Below are 19,955 nucleotides of genomic sequence, written 5' to 3'. Positions count from 1 at the left end.
AGCTTGCCAAGAACAAATGTTTCATTTTTATGGAGATGGCCAATGTCCTGCGTTGTCTTCAGAGACTGAGGGAGTGAACTGTTCTCTGTGTTCACTTGAAGCCAGATGTTAAAGTATTGTCTGGATATAATTGACTTGACAAATAGCAGGAGTGACATTTTAGCTCCATTCAAGTCAGTGGCAAAATTCCTGTTGAGTTCAGCTGGGGCCAAGATTTCATCCTATGACAGTGCTGACGGGAAATCTAATGAATGATCTCCAGAAAAATAAGCACAGGCATTGTGTTTTTCTAGGACTCTTTTCAGTCTATGGGCCGTGAATCCTTGGAGTTCTGTGCACTGCTTTGAGGAGATCTGCAAAAACCATTTGATTGTCAGTAGATTTAAGTGAGCTATACAGGAGTCCGTGATTCCAGGGGAAAGTGTCAGGGGTTGGATTACCAAGTTCTAAGTCAGTTTGATCCATTGAAATCCACCCATCTGTGCAGTCCTTGGACTATGTTGCTCATAGTCCTGATCAAAGGGAAAGGTTCCTGTTTACCTGAGAGCTAAATTGGGCATTTTAATGCATATCATGGAAAAGCCTGCCCAAGTGATAAAGTAACAGTTGATTCATGTCTATCCAGAGGAGTCTAGAAGTGCCACCTTGGGATGACATGGATTGAAGAGGCAGTTACTCTGCTTTTCCATGTGAAGAACGCTGCTTCTTCCCAGCTGAGCTATCATGAACGCAGATGACTCTCCGGAGGAAGACATTGCTGCACATTTGCAGTATGTTTTAGCTACTATCAACATTTATATTCCACTGGCATTTGAGGGTAAGCACTAATTAGCATAATCATCAATGCTTTAAAATTAAAAATTCCTCCAAGAGACACAGGAGGGATTGAAACTGTTTCCTTCCCCCAGAGGCAAACCCTTTCCCAAGCTATCTGCTGCACCAAAAGGCTTTATTCTAGAAACACTCCCAAGCTATGCCCAAGAGTAAATTAAACTACAGCAAACTTGTAAACCCATGTGTGTGTGTGTGTGTGTGCAGCAAGCAGGCCCTGATTTGACAATTACTACCTGATAAAGTGTTGTCACTATTTTCCACTCCTATTTTGTTTTGGCTGCTGCTCTGTGCTGTTGTGTCACCTTTGTTGTGTGGGCTGCAACAAACAAGAAGTGTTTGTAGAGTTGGAAGTTTTTATACTTCCCAGGAAAGATCCTGGTGTCTTCACAAGACTGAAAGCAAAGGGTTTAATGACACTGCCCTCCCCCAGAGCTTGCCTCAAGCTCCCCCAGTCAGGAGCTGGCTTCAAAAAATCTCAAGAGACATTATTTTCCACATGAGTTTAGAGAGGATTTTATTCTGGTTCCAAAAAGATTTACAACAAGAACCTCAAGTTGAATTTCTAGCTTAAAGACCCCTTTTAGTGGAGAATAAGGTGCCAAGAAAACCTTGGGGGAACTCTAAATTTGAAAGGTAACCTCCATACCTTGGAAATGCCCCCTAAGAGTTGATCTTTAAATTTCTCCATTGCTGCCTTTTGGAGGTGAGAGTGGAGTCTCAGCTCACAGTGACAGCAGGTGTGGTCCAGGATGGGTGTCCTGTGTGTGGGTTCATTGTGGCTCAGAGGATGCTCCTCACATCCTCAGCAGGTCTTCAAGCTGTGAGCAGGAACCTCAGGGAGCAAAAGTAGTTAACTATGATTGTTGCTCTGGAAATGGCCGGGGAGAAAAATTAGTATTTTTCCAAAGAAAATATTTACTTGAGAGGAAAACACTAAAAATTGTAGGTGTTTCTTAAAACAGTTGTGTTTGAACTCACAGTTCTTGTTATTTCTGCACAAGACACCACACCCTACGTGGAGTAACCACGGGGACTCTGCAAGACAGAGCGGCACAGAAATCTCCGTGAAAATTTCAGAGCCTGCAGGACACTGAACATATGTATTGTCTTCTTGGTATCTATTTTTTCAGCAAGATGGACTTAAATTTCATTGGCAGAAATTCTCTCTTTTATCTTTATCTCCTGTTTTGATGTGGTAGTCATGGAGAAAAGCCCCAGATTAGTAACAGTAGGTTGGTGCAGAATAAGAATAACTTTCTGCTTGGATTTAGACTGTAGAAATATTGGGGGTTTTGTTTAACTGGAAATACTCAGATGGCAGAGAATAAATATTAGATGCTGTTGGGACATTGATCACCCATTCCATTCCATTCTATCCACCTTGGACTGATAATCCTTAACTTCCCTCTCTTCTGAGGGATGTTTAGGTGGCTTTCACAAGGAAGGGGCTGGCTCTCTGTGACTGCTGCTTTTGAAAACTGGTTGGTTCCCCTGGGGGTCAATGTACTTTTGCCCTGCTACAGGTATCAGGGCGCCTGAACCCTTGGAACTTATTTTGGGTAATAATGAATGAAATGGGCTATATTCTGAAGCTGAGATGCCTCGAGCAGCACAAGAAAGCCAAATTCATGAGGGTGGGTGGCGTTGAGCTGCCACAATCAGGTGCCTGTGGCTAGAAGTGTTGTGGGCAAACACACCTCAGAGGGTAGTGGGTTAACCCAGGAAGGATGTGCAGCCCCTGTGGGCTGCATGGGATGACTTAATAGGTCTGATGATTACGTAGGATCAAAGAGAGGGTATATCCTCACTCCAGATTTCACTCCTAATCTTCTGAAACATTCAGTGCAACTTGTGCACACAACAGGATAATCAGGCTCTTTCCTGGCTCTCAGCAGCTTTTTTCTTCCACTTGTGGGGCAACTCTAGGTTTATTGCTGGACTGTAATCCCCAGACTGCATGGAAGAGGGATTGCAGGGAGAGGCTAACAAGGAGTACGAGCCAGGAGACTGAACATTCCGTGTTATTACAAGTGTCCCATATGGCACAGGTGTGTTGGCAGGACAGGGTGTCCTGCTGCTGCCTCACCCCCTGAGGTTACAAACCCGGGTCTGTTTGCTTTGCCACCCAACATTATGATTATACACAAATCATTAAAAACTCTTTTACTCCCAGCTTCCCTGCTCCCTTTTTTAAAATGGCAGCACCTCTGAAGGAAATGGAAAGCGAGTCTGTCCTCAGGTGAGGGTCACAGATGTCTCTGATTTCTGGAAGCTGCAGCAGCAGATCAAGGAACTGGGAACCGTATCAAAATCTGCCAGGTGAAGATTTCAAGGGTACAGCTCCTGAGAAAGAATGCAATTAGCACTCACTGAGGAATGGATGGATAAAATAACGTGGTGGTGCTTCACCACTTGTTTTCTTGTTGCACAGTCCTTAAGAAGCCTCTGCAAAGCCTCCTCTCTCTCTCTCCAGAAACCACGGCAAAATTCCCATCCCCTCCCTCTTGCCTAACTCCATTATGTAACCCTATAGTGTGTGTGGCATACGAGCTGAAAACTATGTACAGATTCCAACGTTTTTCACCGCCTCCCCATTTCCTTGTATAGGAAAAAACTGAAACAACACCAGTTCTGGTTATACACCACTTTTTGTTTCTTCCCTATGGAAACACCAGGCCGAAGGAGGGTATGGAGGGACCATATATGGCCGTGGGAGCTCCTCGGAGCGCGGTGCGGAGCTTCTCCCCGGAGCGCGGCGGTCCCGCTCCCCTCAGGAGATCCCTCTTCCCTCAGGAAGCCGCGGAGGGAGCGGCGAGAGCGGCACCAGCGGATGTGACCGCAGCGCAGGCTGCGCTGGGAGGGACCGCCCCCTCCGCGGCCTCCACCAATCCGCTCTCGGCTTGAAACATGACTGACGGCCGCTTCACCCAATCATACCGCTCTACTGTCCAAGCAAGCCCCACCCCTTCTCTCCGTTGGTCTCATGCCCTGTCAATCATCCCTCTTCCGCCCCTTTCCGTCAGGGGGAAATGCTCCGTAGGAAGGGCGGGGGGGAGAAAAAAGGGAAAGCAACCAATGAGACTGTAAAGAAGAATGGATTGACAGGCGGGCCGACCAACCGCTGCGCTCCATCCCGCCGCCGCTCCCTCCCCCGCGGGTGGCGGGGCAGAGGGGGCGCCCCTCCCGCCCCTTCCCCGTTGGTCTGTCCCACTCCGGGCCGGGCGGGCTGGGTTGAGTGAGCGGCTCGGACCATTGCTCGCGGCTGGCGGGGGGGGCGCGGGCGAGGCGGAGGAGGAAGGAGCCGGCGAAGGAGGCGGGGGGGCGGTTTAAAGGGACAAGAGCCGTGCGGGCGCCGGTGGGGGGAGTCGGAGCGGCGGCGGGCGGGGACTCGCCCCCTTCCCCACACACCGCCCGCTCGCACCGCGGCCAGGGTCGCCTCCGCCGCCAGCGCCCCCCTCCCCTCCCTTCCTCTCCGCCCGCCGCTTCCACAGCGGCCTCTATGAGGTAGAAGGGAGCGGCGGCCACTCCGGGGGCGGCAGCGGCCGCTACAGCCGCCGCCTCCTCCTCCTTCTCCTGCTCGCCTCAGAGCGCCCCATCTTTGTGTGCGGGAGAAGGGCGGGAGGGAGTGCGCGCTGCCCGCCCGCCGCGCTTTGTTCGGAGCCGGGGGGCCGTGGCGGAGCCCCGGCTCTATGTGCCAGCGGCTCCCCGGCGGCGGCGGCGTGAGGGGCCGGAGCCCCTGAGGGCGGGGGGGCCCCGGCCCGTGTCGGTGCTGTGGGGCGGGGGAAGGGGCCGGCTCGCTGCCCGCCGGCCCGGCCCGTGTGCGGGCGGATTGATGTGGGGGGGTCTGACATGAGTCCGCCGGCGGCCGGGTGCTGCCATGTGACCGGCTTCAAGGTGGAGAACTGGAAGCAGAACCTGCGGGCGATTTACCAGTGCTTCGTGTGGAGCGGCTCGGCCGAGACCAGGAAGCGCAAGGTACCCGGGGGCGGCTCGCATCCATCCCCCTTCCCTTCCCCTCCTTCCCTCCCTCCCCGACCCACCCGCCGCCGCCTCGGGGAGGGGACGGGTCGGGTCTCCCTCCCTCCCTCCCCACGGGGCAGGTGGGCCTGGGCTCCCGCACGCGGTCCTGGGGGGAGGGAGGGAGGAGGAAGCGCTCGGTGCCTCCGGGATGGCGAGGGGGGAGCACCGGGATGGAGGAGGGAAGAACCAGCCCCGGCGGGGCCTCTCTCTCCCTGCCACCTGCCCCGGCGGCTTTTCCGCAGCGGGGCTGTTCCGCAGCGCCGCCGCTTCCTCCTCCTCCTCCTCCTCCTCCCGGAGGTTTCCCGGAATACCGGGGGGAGGGGAGGCCCGGGGCACCGGGCACGTCCGGCCTGCGGCGGAGCTTTGTGGAGCCCCGCGGGGCCGCGCCCGAGCCCGGGGGGCTGCGCGGAGCACAATGGCTGGGAGCGGGTCCCGGCGCCGCGGCTGCGGCTCGCTCGGTTGTGTCTGTGTGGGGTTTTCTTTTTTTCCCTTAAAAAAAAAAAAGGCAAAAGCTGCTCGTGTTCATAATCCACTTGGAACAGGGGATTCCTGCCCTAGTGGGGCGGGGGGAAGAAACTGGCTCAGCCTGGAGTACAGGGAAGGGCAGGGGATGGTTTGCTCTGGGAGCTGTTGGCGCCTGGGAAAAATCCCTATAAACCAGGGAAAAGGCAGGAAGAGCGCTTTCCCCCCACCTATCTCCTAAATGACATCTCTGTCCACATGCATGTTTCTGGAGGGCTTCTCTCTTCGCTGTGCAACTAATTACTGTTTTTCCCCAGAATCAACTAGTTTTTGCTTCAAAGTGACTTGGCAGATTTCTGTCAGTCGTCGCATTGGTGACTGAGGAGGGGAAGGCAACAGCTACACACGGAGCAGAACTTGGTTTTTGGGACAGCACGGATTGTGTTTGTGTTGGAGCAACCCATTGAGAACTTTCAGATCCCAGTGGTTTGCATTAAGCTGCTCAGCTTATTATTCATAATAGAAGTAGAGCATGAAGGATGGACTTCAGGGGTGAGGTGGCAAACCATTTCTCTGTGTTTGGTTCATGTTCTCAGGACAATCCAGTTTTCCAGTTTTTTACTTAAAGAGGAAAAAATGGAATCTGAGAAGAAACATGTATTAAATGTATTCAGTTACTTGATAGCCCTGCAAAATGTAGCCAGACTTGTTTTCAATATCCTACAATCCCCCTACAAGCCAATATTATGAAGCATATTAGTCAAAATTTGGGTTTATTTAGCCTTTAGTATGTCAAAATACAAATTAAGATATAATAGGTGGTACTTACAGCTTAAATGGAGGAAAAAATTATATATGTGCTGGGAAAGAAAAAAAATACAAGTGAGGTACAAAGATGTCACAGACAAATATAAAGCAAGTGCTATGTGGAAGAATGAAAATGAAATTTTATTAGCAAAATTACCTTTTTTTCTTTATAAATATGGAGCATCCATTGTAACCTGCATACCAGTTGTATGCTGCAACAGCTTTTTCTTCTGAAATCTAATGGTAGGATGTGTTCATCATTGCTTGAGAAAACAGCTGGAAATACATAATATTCCATTGTAATCAATCTGTTCTCACTTCCTCTTTGCACAGCCAGGCTCATAAAGCAGAACAGGGTTGTTGCAAAATTATCTGTCAGCTCATAGAAAACACCAGTTTTCCTAATACATAAAAATGCCTTCCCCCCCCTGTTTTTTTAAGCAGGTTGAAAATAGTTGGGTACCTGAATTCAGCCCACCTGAAATATGTGGGAGTACATGATCACGTATAGGGTACTGTTTTGGGTAGCTGAATATGGGGTTCATTCCCTATCTGTGTTCATAAGGATTGGAGAAAGTCTATAAATGACACTTAAGGTACTTACCTCCCCTGCATATGGACTTGAGACCTTCTTGTATGGAATTTTTCTTTACTGAAATTCCCTGTCCATATGTATGCTTTACAGTTTTATACGTAAAATTTGATAGATGGAATTTTCTGTTTGGTGGAATGTTTATAGTCCAATAACCAGAAATAAATTAACTAGATAGTCCATACAATTAGAAATAAATAACTAGAAAACAATCCTTTGTCCTTTAATATTTTATATATACATGTATAATATGGATATATAATCTAGGAGCACAGCTGTGACTGCGTATTTATTGGTGAGGATTCTTCTTAGTCTTAATCAAAATGATGAGGCTAAATTAAAGGTTTGTTAGAAGGGGATATCTTTTTTGTGATAAAGGACAACCACATCATACAGTTGTCACAGGAAACATTCCATACATGTAGCTGATCACTGGGCAGTTTCACTGTTGATCAGATGAATGCAGCTGTAAAAATGCCTTGGCTGTTGGTGAGAGCCAGATGTAAATGGTTCTGGTTCTAGAATGGTAACTACTATCCCTCCTAAGGCTGTCTTAAAAATCCAGGGAGCAGTGGGAACTGCAGGGGGCAGAAAGGGTCCATTCTCCTGCTGTACCTACTCTATATTCTGCCTTGGCAGACCATTTTAATGCTGTGCTATTCGTTTTTAATACGTACCTTTTCTGTGAATAAGCTTTTATGAGCTTCAGCTCGTGGTTCAGTTTGCTTTACAGCCAGTGGTTCAAGCAGAATGGCTCTGAAGTGTGGTTTATGGTGGGAAAGCTGTCTCCTGAACGTGTATTTGAATTCTCAGTCAGAATCAAGAGGTAATTACACATGTATCTTTGTAGGCACTGGGATTCTGGTGAAGATTTTCGGAGTGTGTGTTTGCTCCTGAAGCTGTGGCTGTGCTGGGATTCGAGCTGTCATCGTGGTGCATTGTTGTATCCACACGAAGGAGCGAGGCTGTGACTTGCCTCATCTCACTGCACCTTGGCCAAACTCAAGTGCAGAGCTCTGTACAAGCTGTTCTGGGCACAGGGTTTGCCGTGGTGTAATTGTGTTGCTGATAGTAAAGCCTAAGCAAAGACAAAAACCCGCCTGTCACGCTGGAGATGGGAACAGGAGAAGAGGGAGAGGGAGAAATCTGAAGGCCAACTCTTGAAATTGTAATTATTGTGGTTAAAAGTTGCAACTAGATTTCAGGGCTCAAGTTGTATGTAAAGTGGCAGAAATTAGGGTGGACTGTGTCGGTGTTAGGGTTTTGACCCGTAACTCTTGATTTTTAATTTACCATAGTTAGAATCTGTTTATTAAGCTGATGGCAAAGCTCATGTTTCTGTAGGTCGTGGACTTTACCTTGAATGTTTTGATGTGGAAATTACCTCACACTTAATTAAGTAACACTGTATAAGAGGTCCTTAAATTTGACACCACTACCCCCCATTTAGGAATTGTGGAGCAGACAGAGGATGCTGAAAAGACTTTTGCCAGCCCTTCGTGTCAGCTTTTTCCATTTTTTCTGAAGGGTTACACTTGAAACATTTTGCTTATTCCTTTAGAATTAGAGATGATAAAAACATTTTGCAGTGTCAGATGTAGTTTGTGGTCCCCGTCAGTGAGTAATTAGACATGTAAATGCATCTTAATGTCCGGGGCTTGGTAAGTAATGGTCTCAGTGCTTGAAGGGCAGCTAAATTTATGATTTAATTTTATCTTACTGGACTATATATCTTGATGGAAAACTGTCTCATTCTGAATGCTTATTATCACTTCTCTGAAAAGGCTCAGGATGATAAAAGTAAACTGGTCATTGTGACCACAGTCGTGATATGCACAAGGCTCTATCTGGAATTTCAGAGTGTTTGTTCAGTGCTTCAGCCAATAGATCAAAGAATAATTGCCTGTCAGGGGCTGTGCACTCTCACTGACAGCGGGTGCGTTCTGGTGTATTTCTTCCTGTTTGAGAGCTTCTGTTGTTTATTCCATTATTCTCTCTTTACATGGACCCTCCAGACCCATTGATGCTTTCAGATACGAAGAAACATTTGCTCTTATAGGTGATGACCTTTCTTCAGGTGTCCTTCTCCCCGTGAACTTGTGACTTCGGTTCGTTTTCCTTATAATATTTTGCCACATAATCAACTCAAACCTGAAATGACTTTGGTTCATTTCCTAACTTTCAAAGCAGAAAGAGCTTAATAATAACAACTTAGCAAATAAATGCCGTGTCATGTTTTCAGTAGCAAGTATTGTGGTTCACATTCTAAATCAGCGTGTCACGTTCTTGCTAAAATGACCTTGCAGTCTCAGGGTGAGCTACTGGTGGAACTTTTCCTCTCAGGCCTGTTGAGGCACGTCTTCTCCCGAATAGCCTTGCCCCATATACCTGTCCAGGAACAGGGAAGTGTTACTGAGGTGATTTGCTTTGTGCTTTCCTTGTCCTTTGGGCAAGGAACCTCAGCAGGCTGTGCTGCCTTCACAGGCTCGGTGTTTGGATTGCTTAAATTAATAAGGAAACCTTAGCTTGTTTTTCTTTAACGTTTTTAGCGTGTGCACCAAACTTCTGGATTACAAATCCTGTGGAGAATTTGAAAGAGGAGTCCAGGATTCAAGAAGCATGTCTCTTTTTCAGCTGCATACTCCGCTTTGGCTGCCTGTGTGAACTGTCTGATTGACTCAGGAAGGATGTTCTTCTTTGCCATGTGCTGTGGGAACTCCCTGAAAGCCCACGAGAAGTGTCAAAGTCAACTGCAAGCTTCATTGTTCAGGAGGTCTCCAGTTTCATACCTGAACAATCTTCCTTAGGTCCCAACCTCTAAGAACTAAAAGGGTCCTTAGACCTGCTGAAGGTAACGTTCTCTTTCCTCTTGATGTGAAGACACGATCTTTGGTGTGAGAGGTATCCACACGTGAGATTTTTAGCTCCTTGTGTATGTGGGACAAGCCAGATCGAAAATGCTCCACCGAGCTTCTGTCCCTGGCGCCGAAGAATATAATACAAGGCCTTCCTCTTCCTAGTGGTGCTAATCCCTATTTTATATCCTGTACCACGTTTTTGGTTTCTTTTTAAAATCAGTGGCTGGTTTCTGGGCCAAAGGTTAGGAATTAGTCTTGCGCCGTGAACTCGAAGGTGGCTGATAGCAATTCTCGAGCTGTGGGATCTGAACCATCAGGACTTCTCTGTTTTTTGACATGGATGGAGAGACAAACAAACACAGTAAATGCAGTTTTCAGCGTACTTGTGTTTGTTCCCTTTTGCAGAGCAAGAAGGTGGATCTGCACAGGCTGATGAAGGAAAAAAATAGGGATGTGTTGGACAAGAAGGCTTCTTTTTTTCTGTAGTCTTATCAGCAGTCGAGGTTTGCTCATGGCCAGGCTGTTTGTCACGAGCAATTGTAGCATCTCTTGAATTTCGTCTGCAGTCCACGATTTTATTTGCTTAATGCTGAAAGCTTTTAAACTGAAATGACAGCGAGTAGTGTGAAGGTGAGCAGGGTGGAATGGCTTTGTTTGATTTGCTGGACTATCTGTTGAGCTTTATTTTAAGCCATCAAAGCTTTCAACCCCAAACAAAGGTTTGCTGATAGCCTCATTTTTGTTTCAAGCCTTAATCTGGAGCGTTAATGTGAAACTGGAGCTGCAAATTGCTTGCAAACCTTCTACTCTGCTTCTTTAATTTGAGGATTTTCTGGTTTAGTAACTGGAGTAACAAATCTATGGGTAGATGTTACTGACTGATAGTGGAAGTTGCTGGCTCCTCCTGACTTTACTGCTCCTTGAATCTGAGCAAAAAAAAAAAAAAGTTTTCCGTTGGGATGGACTGTGTGGATCCTGCTTTGTAACAAATGCTGTTGAACTGTTAGTTTGATTCCCAGTGGTGGCTGATTTGTTTTAAACCAGAGAAAGATTAACTCGGTTTAAAAGCTTGTGTTTCCCACATTAAACCAAGCACCCCTTGGTTTTCCTGTTCATGTGTGGAACTGAATTCCCATGAATCTGTGAATTCCTGTGAAGAAGCTATGGTTTCTTATTGTCTTTTTCCTGGTAGATGTAGGGCTGCTTTTTATCAGGCACACCTTTCCATTTCACTTGACTGGTGGCTACTTGAAAACATTAGGTTTGGGTTTTTTCATACTTGTATTGCCATGATTCTCCAAGTATTTGTAATGTGTCTGTAGCCTGTGGTGGCTGCTAAGGTGAGGAGGTACATATGTCCTCTTACTTATATATCAGGTATAGTGGCATCAAGAGAAAGGCAATTTGAAGGTGACCTGTATACATTTTGCTGGCCTTATGAGATCTTTATTTTAAAAGAAGCTTTTCATTTGTTTGTTTTTAAAGCATGCCAAGAGCCATTGTTAGAGCCTTCCCTGGACAGAAAGAGCTGCCTAGAGCAGCTCCCTCCAGTTTCTTGTTAACCTGTGGACAATGGAGCAAAGTGAGTGAAATGCTATAATGACATTACAGTTTATTCTGTTATCCTGGACTCTGTTGTCAGCAAAGCAGCTCTGGAGCGTAGGGAGAGCCATATGTTATCCGAGAGGCCTGAATTGGGAACCTTTCCTTAGCAGAAGCAGTTCTAGAAGCAGATAGATCTGTTCTGACTGGATGAAAGCTCAGTCTTGGTAGTTGTATTCTCTTACATATTGATTTGGCAGTCCTTTATGTACACTCGGCTTAATTCAAGCTAAGAACTTTGCTGCATTAGCTGGTAATAGAATCAATGTTGTAAAGAGTTACTCCTTGCAAAATTAACCTGCGTTCTGTTTGCTTCAAAACACGTTTTTTTTTCCAAGCAGTGGGACCACATTAATGCAACTGGCACAGCAGCTCCAGAACGATCTGCGGTTTAACTTCAGTGCTGGGGCAGCTGCCATCGAGCTGATCTCTCATTTAAAAGAAAGAATCACTTTATCTATTTGAAGACCTTTTTGAGGATCTGTAAAGTGAACTGTTACCAGACACCAGTTGACTCAAAGTAACCTGAGATTCACTTTATCAGTTGATAACTGATTAGCAGCAAGCAGTCTGTCTGTCACATTCTTTCTTTTGTATGTGAAATACAGCAAATACTCGTCTTTGGTTTTTTTCAGTTCTCTACTTAAGTAGAATATTACTCAAGGTTTGGCTTTATTTTTCTTTAAACCTCTCAGTTATATGTAACATTAACGTAAAATTCTTAATTTTTTTTCTGCCTATCTCTGCTGCTTTTCCAAGTTGGTAAAGAGAACTTTTTCCCTTCCTCTTATTCTTCCTTTCCTGTGTTTAATGGAGCTTGAAATTAATGTGGCTCTTCTTGTCTACCTCTTGCATAGTATCAGTGGTGATGTCAGCATATCCCTGGTGGGAAATATTTCTGTGAAGGTCTACAGTGTACTAAATTTGTCATTGAATAAAAAAACTGGGTATTAGACAAGGTGAAACTCAAAAAAAAAAAGAGAAAAGAAGTGGACATGGTAATAAAAGTTGTTTTCAACACAGTTAAAATGTAGTGGTTTTTAATATAAATATTGGGGCTAGTGCAAGTTTTCATGTCCTGTAACAAATTCTGACATTAAACATGTCAAATATATTTGATATCCTCATATTCAAAGTAGTAGTGAGAAGCAGCTCACTAACTGTGACATTGCTTAGTAAGTCTGAAGAGAGAACTGAGGTTTGACTGAGCTTAAATGGGTTTTGTCCTTTTACTTTGCTGGTTTTGCCATAGGACAGTTGGTTTGCACATACATGAGAGATGTAAAAACACAACTTCAAAAATTCCATGAGTTGTATTTGTTAGAATTGAACTGTAAAGACCATTAACCTACATTTCATTTGAGGAATTATTAGAGTATCTCTTCTTTTTCATTGGTGTCTTAACCTGGAGTCCTGTGTTATAACTCTTCCCTACTATATGAAACCAAGTTTTCATCCGTGTATTAATCTGTAGTTTAACAAGTAGTGTAACCAAAAATCAACGTTCACCAAGTTACAAGTACCTTTGTTTTTCCTGAGCACATAAAAGACCCTGCAGTAGTTGAGTGGAGTTAGGGATGGGGGTGCTGGAGTATCAAACACCCATGTGGCACCGAGTTCCGTTTGTGGTGATTGCCTCGGCTGTCACTCAGAAGTTCATGCATCCAAATAGCCCCTTTTAAATAGGATTTGGCTTTGGATTCATCTCACTGAATTGACTGCCAGGGCTTTTATAAGTATGTTTTGCTTCTGTTTTTAAAGGGCTTTTGTTTTTGCATCAAGTACAGACTTGAATTACTTCAGTGTTTATCAGCACAAGGAGAGAAAACAGCAGCTTATAACCTTTATTTTTGTCTCCCCCTATGCTAATTTCTCTTAAAACAACAATCTTCCCCTTCTTGTGTCTTTTTACAACCTGATGTTATTTCACAAAATTTGTCTAATTATAAATTTGTGCTTCTGTCCTGTGCAGTCAGACTTGCTGTTTCATTGCAAGTCAGATTTTAAGGGACCTTCTTTAGAATATGCTTGGTAAATAAAGGTAAGATTTATTGCCCAGCAGATGTATGACAGCTTGGTAAGTGCAGACAGCTGAGATAGCTGACTGATTTCAGTACCTCGTTTGTGTTAGGTGAGCTTTTGTGACCCTGTGCCCTCCAGTGACAAATGCAAAATTTGTCTCAAGGTTTTATGTTTTTCTTTTCTGTGCTTCATTATCTTCATATTACTGCCCACTTTTGTTCTTAACTGGACCTCTGTCCTGTTGGCAGCTGGTGACCAGGGTGAAATTCTCATTCCATCTTTTCTGTGCATTGCTCACTTCTGCCGTGCTCTCTTAGCAAGCATCCCCTCCCAAAAGCTCATTGTTGGATACGTTTATCTGAATGATTAACACTCAGTTCTCTGGTCATTCACCACTACATTTTGTGGTTTCGATTGTGGGATGATCTTAGTGGTGATGTGGAGAACAGAATGAAGAAAGCAGTGAAAATAGTTTCAAGAGTTCTGTGTATGAAGAGGAACTAGACTCTTTTCTGTCATGATAAGGCTGTTCCCTAAGAAAATTAATCTTGAAATTATGTTGGACAGAGTTACTGCCCTTCTTGATGTGTTCATTTCCTTGTCACACAGTAATTCTTTTTCTTAGGACTTTTCTAGATACATAAATTCCAGAGTTGCCCCAATAAATTAATTTTTTTTTCTGCATCTCTTTGTAAATTTTCTGCATTGATTCACGTCCTGGAATTGAGTGAAACTTGTGCATGCAGAAGAGTTGCTCTCAACCACTTCTTTGCTAATTGAAGGGGCCTAAATCACAAAGATAAATAGAGTGGTACCAAAGTTCATAATTATATGGAGTAGATCACTGTAAATCTGTGAAACAGTGTCAAGAGTGAAAAAATATACATGGAGCGTTAGAGGAATTGCTTTGTGATGCTAAGTGTCTTCATCCATGCAGTTAAGTATGTTACAAAAAGGAAATGAGAGGAGAGATCCTGGTATGTCTGAGGTCACAGAGACATCTCATCACTGAAATGCAAGTTTTCAGGTCCTTCTTGGGAGATTTCGGGCAGTAAGGAGATGGGGTTTTTTGCCTGTCTTAGGCAAAAATCTCACTGTAGAAAAATAGAACTCCAGCTTAGCAATAACCTGAAGAATTTATTACAGCAATTCTTTATAAAGCAAGCAATTCAATTCTGTAAGCATGTTGTACCTGTAGACTGAAACTGTTTTGCAGACAAGTTGTTTTATGCAGTGGTAAAAAGAACACAAGAAAAGGCCATTAAGGAGAAGAAGGCAAGTTAGCACATCTGACAAATTTAAAAGCTTGAATTGAAATTAAAAACTAGTTATAAATGTGGGTCCTAGTGAGACACAGGTCCATGATGGAATTGGCAAATGGTCTGGAAGAAAAGAATCCCACTGAGATACAGGACAGGCAACATTTGATGTACCAAAAAATAGCAAGACATGTGAGATTTGGACCTTTCTGTGTGCTATCACCAAAGATTGATGAGTGGGGAATGTGAAATCCAACTCTTAGTGGGTGTATGTATGTCTTTCCTCAGCTCTGGGCTGCACATTCTTGCTGTTGTACCATTTGCTGTGTCATGTTGGTGCGATTGTGCCGTGAACCACAAAGGACAGATGAAGATGAAAAAGATTTTTTTTTTCCTCCTGTTACTATTATTTCACCTGAACTGGCTCTGTGTTACATGTCAACCTAGGACTGATCAAAGAGCTTGAGGGGAGGAGTGTCTGGGTGATGGGAGAGGACCTGAGTGGTGGCAGTTGGAGTAACAACTGCTCTGTCCTCTGGTCTATGCGAGTGACTGTGTGTGAGTGTTCTCTTTGTACTCATGGCTTCTCCTGTAAAGGGTTTCTAATACTGACTTCATCCCAAAGGGTCTGTGAAGGAACCTCTGTTAGTGCTGCAGTTGTGTGCTTGTACTTGCTGTTTTCACAGGTGATGTTCGGGTGTGTGCTGAGCCTGATAGGTGAAACTTGTCTTATGTCTGCAGTTGTTGGAGCTTATTCCTGTGTATGCAAATAACTTTCTTCTACCCCAGTTTTCTTGTAAAAAATAAATGAATTGGGAAGTGTAGAAGCCTGTAATCTGTGATCAGCTATTGCAGCAAATCCACTTTTCATATTACATTTAATTTAATGAAATTAATAGTGTTTTTTTGAGTAATCAAGTTACGAGCCACTCGTGTCTGTCCCTCTTTAAACAGGCCCATCTCGCAGTTAAAGATTTCCGTCTTTTATAATCAAGCTCTGGTGAGATGATGTAACTTTTTTTTTGGTTAGTTTAAAGCATGTGGTCACGGGGCATGTGCCTGGATCATGCTTCTGCTGCATGTAGTTGAGGATGATGGGATAATGGGACTGTAAATTATCTCTTTATGGTGCTGGTTTTCCTCCGGCCTCCTCCCCTGTGCTGTGTAGAGCAGCCCCAGGGCTGTTCCGAGCGGTGCCAGCTGGCTGGAGCCCTGCGGGGCCGCTGTGCCAGATGGAGACAGCAGCACTCCAGTGAAAGCCAAACGTGCTTCCTGGGGTCGTGGAGAGGTGCTGCCTCTGCAACCCCATCAGGGATCCCCAGGCAAGCAGTTGTCCTGGGAATCAGTTATTCTTGTACTTATTCTTCCATGGGAAGGACTGGAGTTACAGTGTTCAGCTTTTAAACATTTTAAATGTGCTTAGTGTCTCCTTTTCTCCAGTGTTATGCTTCTGTGCTGTATCTGTGAAATGTTAAATTCCACAGCTTGTGCAGATGCTCAATATTAAGACAGATTTTTTTTCAGTTTGATTAAGTGTGATGTTTCCTGGTATGTTGTCCTGTTTTTTTCCTGACTACCGAAAAATGCTGTTATCCCTAAGATTCCCAGACAAGGAAAAGGTTGTTAATACTGATATTTTTAAATTTCTTTTAATAAAATGGAACACAACCCAAACCCTTCATTTTACTGCCCGAAATGACAACTTTAGATATGCTCAAAAATGAGAGATAGCAGAAGTTTTAATCCCTTCACTTGCAGAGCTGATGTTTTAGTTATACTGAAGGAAATGTATTTTTTAGAATACCAGTGAAATCAGTTGTTGGTATTACTGCATTGTATTTTCAGCTCTGGCTGGCTTTGTATTCAAGAACATGCTCAGTCTGAGTAGAATAATCTCATCTGCACAAGAAGTACCCCACGAAAACGAGGTGTTTGAGTATTTCCATCCTGGGGAGATGAGGACAGTAAATGGGTGAAATTTGGGTGAAATTCCTGAAAGAATCAGATTCCCTGATGGCTGCTCATAGACATTGTCTGGAGGAGCTGAGACACACCCAGTGCTCCCTCAATCTCTTGACCCAGAAGACTTTGTTCTCATTGTCCATTAATGCAGCTCACACTTCTAATCCAGCAGCCCAAAATAGCTGCCAAGCCTGGATTTTACTCTGGTGGCATTTGCTGCACAGGTAGTTGATACAACCCAACATGCAGAAATGAAGCTGGAAAACCCACCCAGCTGAGGCACAGGAGCCTATTTTGGGCAGATATTTCAAGTGTCTGATTTAAATAAGGCAATTAACATGATAATATGTAAAAAGGACTTACTGGAAGAACAATTTACTATGAGACAAAAAAAAAAAAAAAGCCCTGTCAACCTCCAGAACTGTCTGGATACTGGTGGGAATAGGCAAGGAAGGATGTGTGCCCTGTAGCTTCCTTGCCCCAGTGATTATCTGTGCTGGAGGGGTGAACTGGAAGGAGAATGGACCACAGAAAGCAGTGGTTATCGTATTCCAGCCTAAAGAGTATTTATCTCTGCTTTTGAAGTCAGAATGCAGGTGTTTTTGGGATCCCTTAGGACATGGCATAAGTTTGGGAGTCATCATTTTGTCTTGTAGTAGCAAAGACAAGTGATTTAAGGCTGTGTCTATCACGAAAGGTGCACCAGCTTGAAGCGATGAAGCACTGGGAAGAAAAATATGGTGAGAATTATTATTAAAGGTTTAGATGCACTTGCCTGATTTCTTTATGAAGTAAACTGACCTTTAGTTACAGGAACTGCTTCTACTCAGTGTGTGCTCTTCTTTGCTACACAGCAGTTTTGCTGCCTTTTTACCCAGAGAAGCTTGGAATCTCAGGGAATCGAGGCAATTTCCTAGCAAGGTAGTAGATGGCTTGTAATAGCTTCCTTACAAAATTCTCAACACACATTGTTCTCTTAATTCTCTCTCATGCTGTTGTATTGAGAGTTTGCAGGTGTGTTATATCTACTTACAGGTATGTGAAATAAAGCTTTTCAAGGAAATTGGGAAGTCTTCCCTTTGTCATGCAGAAATCTCTGTTCTCTGTAAACCCTTGCTGAGTGTGATGCCTGTAGACTCTTCCTGTCACTTTAAATACTCTTACATCCAGCTACTACCAATAGTGAATTAGTTTTCTTTCTTTTTTTTTTTCTTTCAAGAGATGAAATCCTTTTGTCCTGGTCTTCCTCAAAGCTGAATTGTTTAACCTCACCTATTCATGTGCTTCAACTTACACTGCTTAACTTCTTAGAGTATTTCCTTCTAGTTAAGATCTTGGAAGTAGAGCACATAACATGTGAAATCAAATCTATCAGCATTAATATACATTTCTTCTGGTTCATGAAGCAAAGTAAAGTTGCATTAGAGTTGAACCTGATGATTGGTGGAATCTCTGAACTGTTTATAAAAAAAATTGTAGCAAACCAGATCAAAGAGCAGAAGTTATGCTTTACAGTCCTGTCAATTCTGCAGAGCAAAAGAAGGTCTAAGGATGGTGAGTGTTCAAGCAGGAAGGAGACTCCACCAGGTTTTCTTCAGCTTTGTGGCCTTCTTCACTTCCCTCTGCAGTTTTTGGGTGAAGAACTTGTGGTAAGGAGCTTTGTTTTCAAGTTTCTTCGTGGTCAGTTAGCTGGAAAAGTGGAATGGATGACCATGAATCTGCTTCTTAGTAGAGATGGTTTTGATGTAATGTCATCTCTGACCTTCCAGTGAGGCCAGAGCTGGTTTTGAACCTGCCCTTAACTCACAGGTAGCAGCAGATTCTGCTGCAGAACACACAAAACATGACGAACTCTGTAACTTGTCACAAGTAATGTTCTAAGTTGGACTCAGTTGCTTTTTTCTACAGTTTGCACCAGGCTTTCAGAGCAGCTGATTTCATGTCAGCTTGGTTTGACTGGATACCTCAGTGTTTTTGCAGGAGAAATCTGCCGGGCTGATTCTTGATTTTTGTTCTGTATCTATTCTTTGGAGCACATCCTCTCTCATAGGCAGTATCTTGTTTGCAATGGTTGCTTACTCTTTTCCATACCCTGAGTTTTCCTTGGTGCTCCTGCTTCTCTGGCTGTACAGTGCCTTTTTCCCTAGAAATTATCTGTTTGTTTACAGTTTAGGCAAATGTCTGCATTTCTGTGCTCTTAATTCCTTACGGTGAGCCCACCCTTTCGAGCCTGAGCTGGGAGCACCACTCCTGACACAGAGTCTGAACAGACTGTTCTTCGTGCCAAGGTTGTAAGTGTTAATCTTGCTGCAGACTGGGGTGATAATTCATTGCTGTCACAGCAACACATGCTGAAAGTTGCTTCTTGCCAGATTTGTTGGCTATATGCTACACTAGAGAAAATTATTTCAAGAGTCTTATTGCATAGCCAGATGCTGTAGAACTCGTGCAATCAACCTCCCCTCCCCCTTTTTTATGGCTGTTCTGACTTCAGGGAGGAAAAAACTATTATACAGTGAAACACATTCCTGTGTAACACTAGTAAAGAGGTGGGTGAACTTCTGATTGTGGCTAATTTTTCTGGTTTTTCTTGTAGGTGAGTTCTGTTTTGTGTTCAGGACAAAAAGGAAGGAAAGCTTTTAAGGTAGGGTGAGGGGAATTAAACAGTGTCTCCATTGCTGTTTCAGTTCTGTTCTCTGCTATAGCTGGGAGCTCTGGAAGTTTTGTTTTCTTTAAGAGCATGAGTGAAAGGTTGGCTTGATTCTGAAGAACTGTAGCTTCTGCCATCTGTGGCCTTAGGATCTTCCAAAAGCAGGAGAAACTTTGTGAACTCTGGATATCAGTGTATTGAGGCACTGGCCTAAAGATGCTGTTTGGTTTAGTTACAACTACTTGAGTTAATTTAGGTGCTTAGAATTTATCTCACTTGGAATTTTAATTTTATACTGGTCTCAATGCCCCAGGATGCATATCCTGTGCCTGGAGTTTATGGCTGTATCTTACAAACTCTTTGTTATCTGGGCTCACTAGAAGATGATTCTGTAAGCCACGTCACAGGGCACAGGTCACCACTGTTACTGGTCACATCTGTCCCTTGTGAGGCTTCCACAAGCCCTTTACATCAGTAGCTGTTTTGTCTCTGAGATGTTGTGGAGCCCTGAAGAAAATAGGTGGCTTTTTGGTACAGGATCTGAGTTCCCTAGCACAACTTAACATTTGCCCTCTTATATGTGCTGTAGAAAATTGTACATTTTTTTCTCAAGGTGTCCATTACATTTTGTGTGCATGCTGGTGTCTGATTTCCAGAGAAGTGAGATTTACTGATTGTTTAGTCAGACATAAACGTGCTAATACGCTTTTCCCAGCGTATTTCCAGCATAGATCTCATAATGTCCAGTGACTGGGCATTGTGTCACCAAGAACTTTAATCCTCGCTTGTATTTTAAGAGAAGTTCCCACAGAATTACATTATTGTGAATGTGTCCCCATAGGTCAAAATTCAGGCAAAAATGGGGCGTTGGAGAGTTTGCTCTAATA

General features: G+C 44.1%; 1 protein-coding gene across 2 annotated transcripts in view; it reads left to right on the top strand.

The window, feature by feature from the left end:
• Positions 1–4,080: 4,080 nt before the first annotated feature.
• USP22 (ubiquitin specific peptidase 22) overlaps positions 4,081–19,955 on the top strand; it is a 96,807-nt gene continuing 80,932 nt past the window's right edge. Inside the window, exon 1 of one of the 2 annotated variants that reach the window (XM_027683558.1) lies at positions 4,081–4,809. In XM_027683558.1, the coding sequence (XP_027539359.1) occupies positions 4,684–4,809 (126 nt within the window). In that variant the 5' untranslated portion in view covers positions 4,081–4,683. The remainder of the gene's footprint in view (positions 4,810–19,955) is intronic. The other variant, XM_027683557.1, reaches the window with a different exon arrangement.

Source organism: Neopelma chrysocephalum, unplaced genomic scaffold (assembly GCF_003984885.1).
Source record: "Neopelma chrysocephalum unplaced genomic scaffold, ASM398488v2 Primary Assembly neopelma1_65, whole genome shotgun sequence".
NCBI lineage: Eukaryota > Metazoa > Chordata > Aves > Passeriformes > Pipridae > Neopelma > Neopelma chrysocephalum.
Note: the sequence above shows the minus strand (reverse complement) of the source record. Positions and strands in the feature narration are given on the sequence as shown.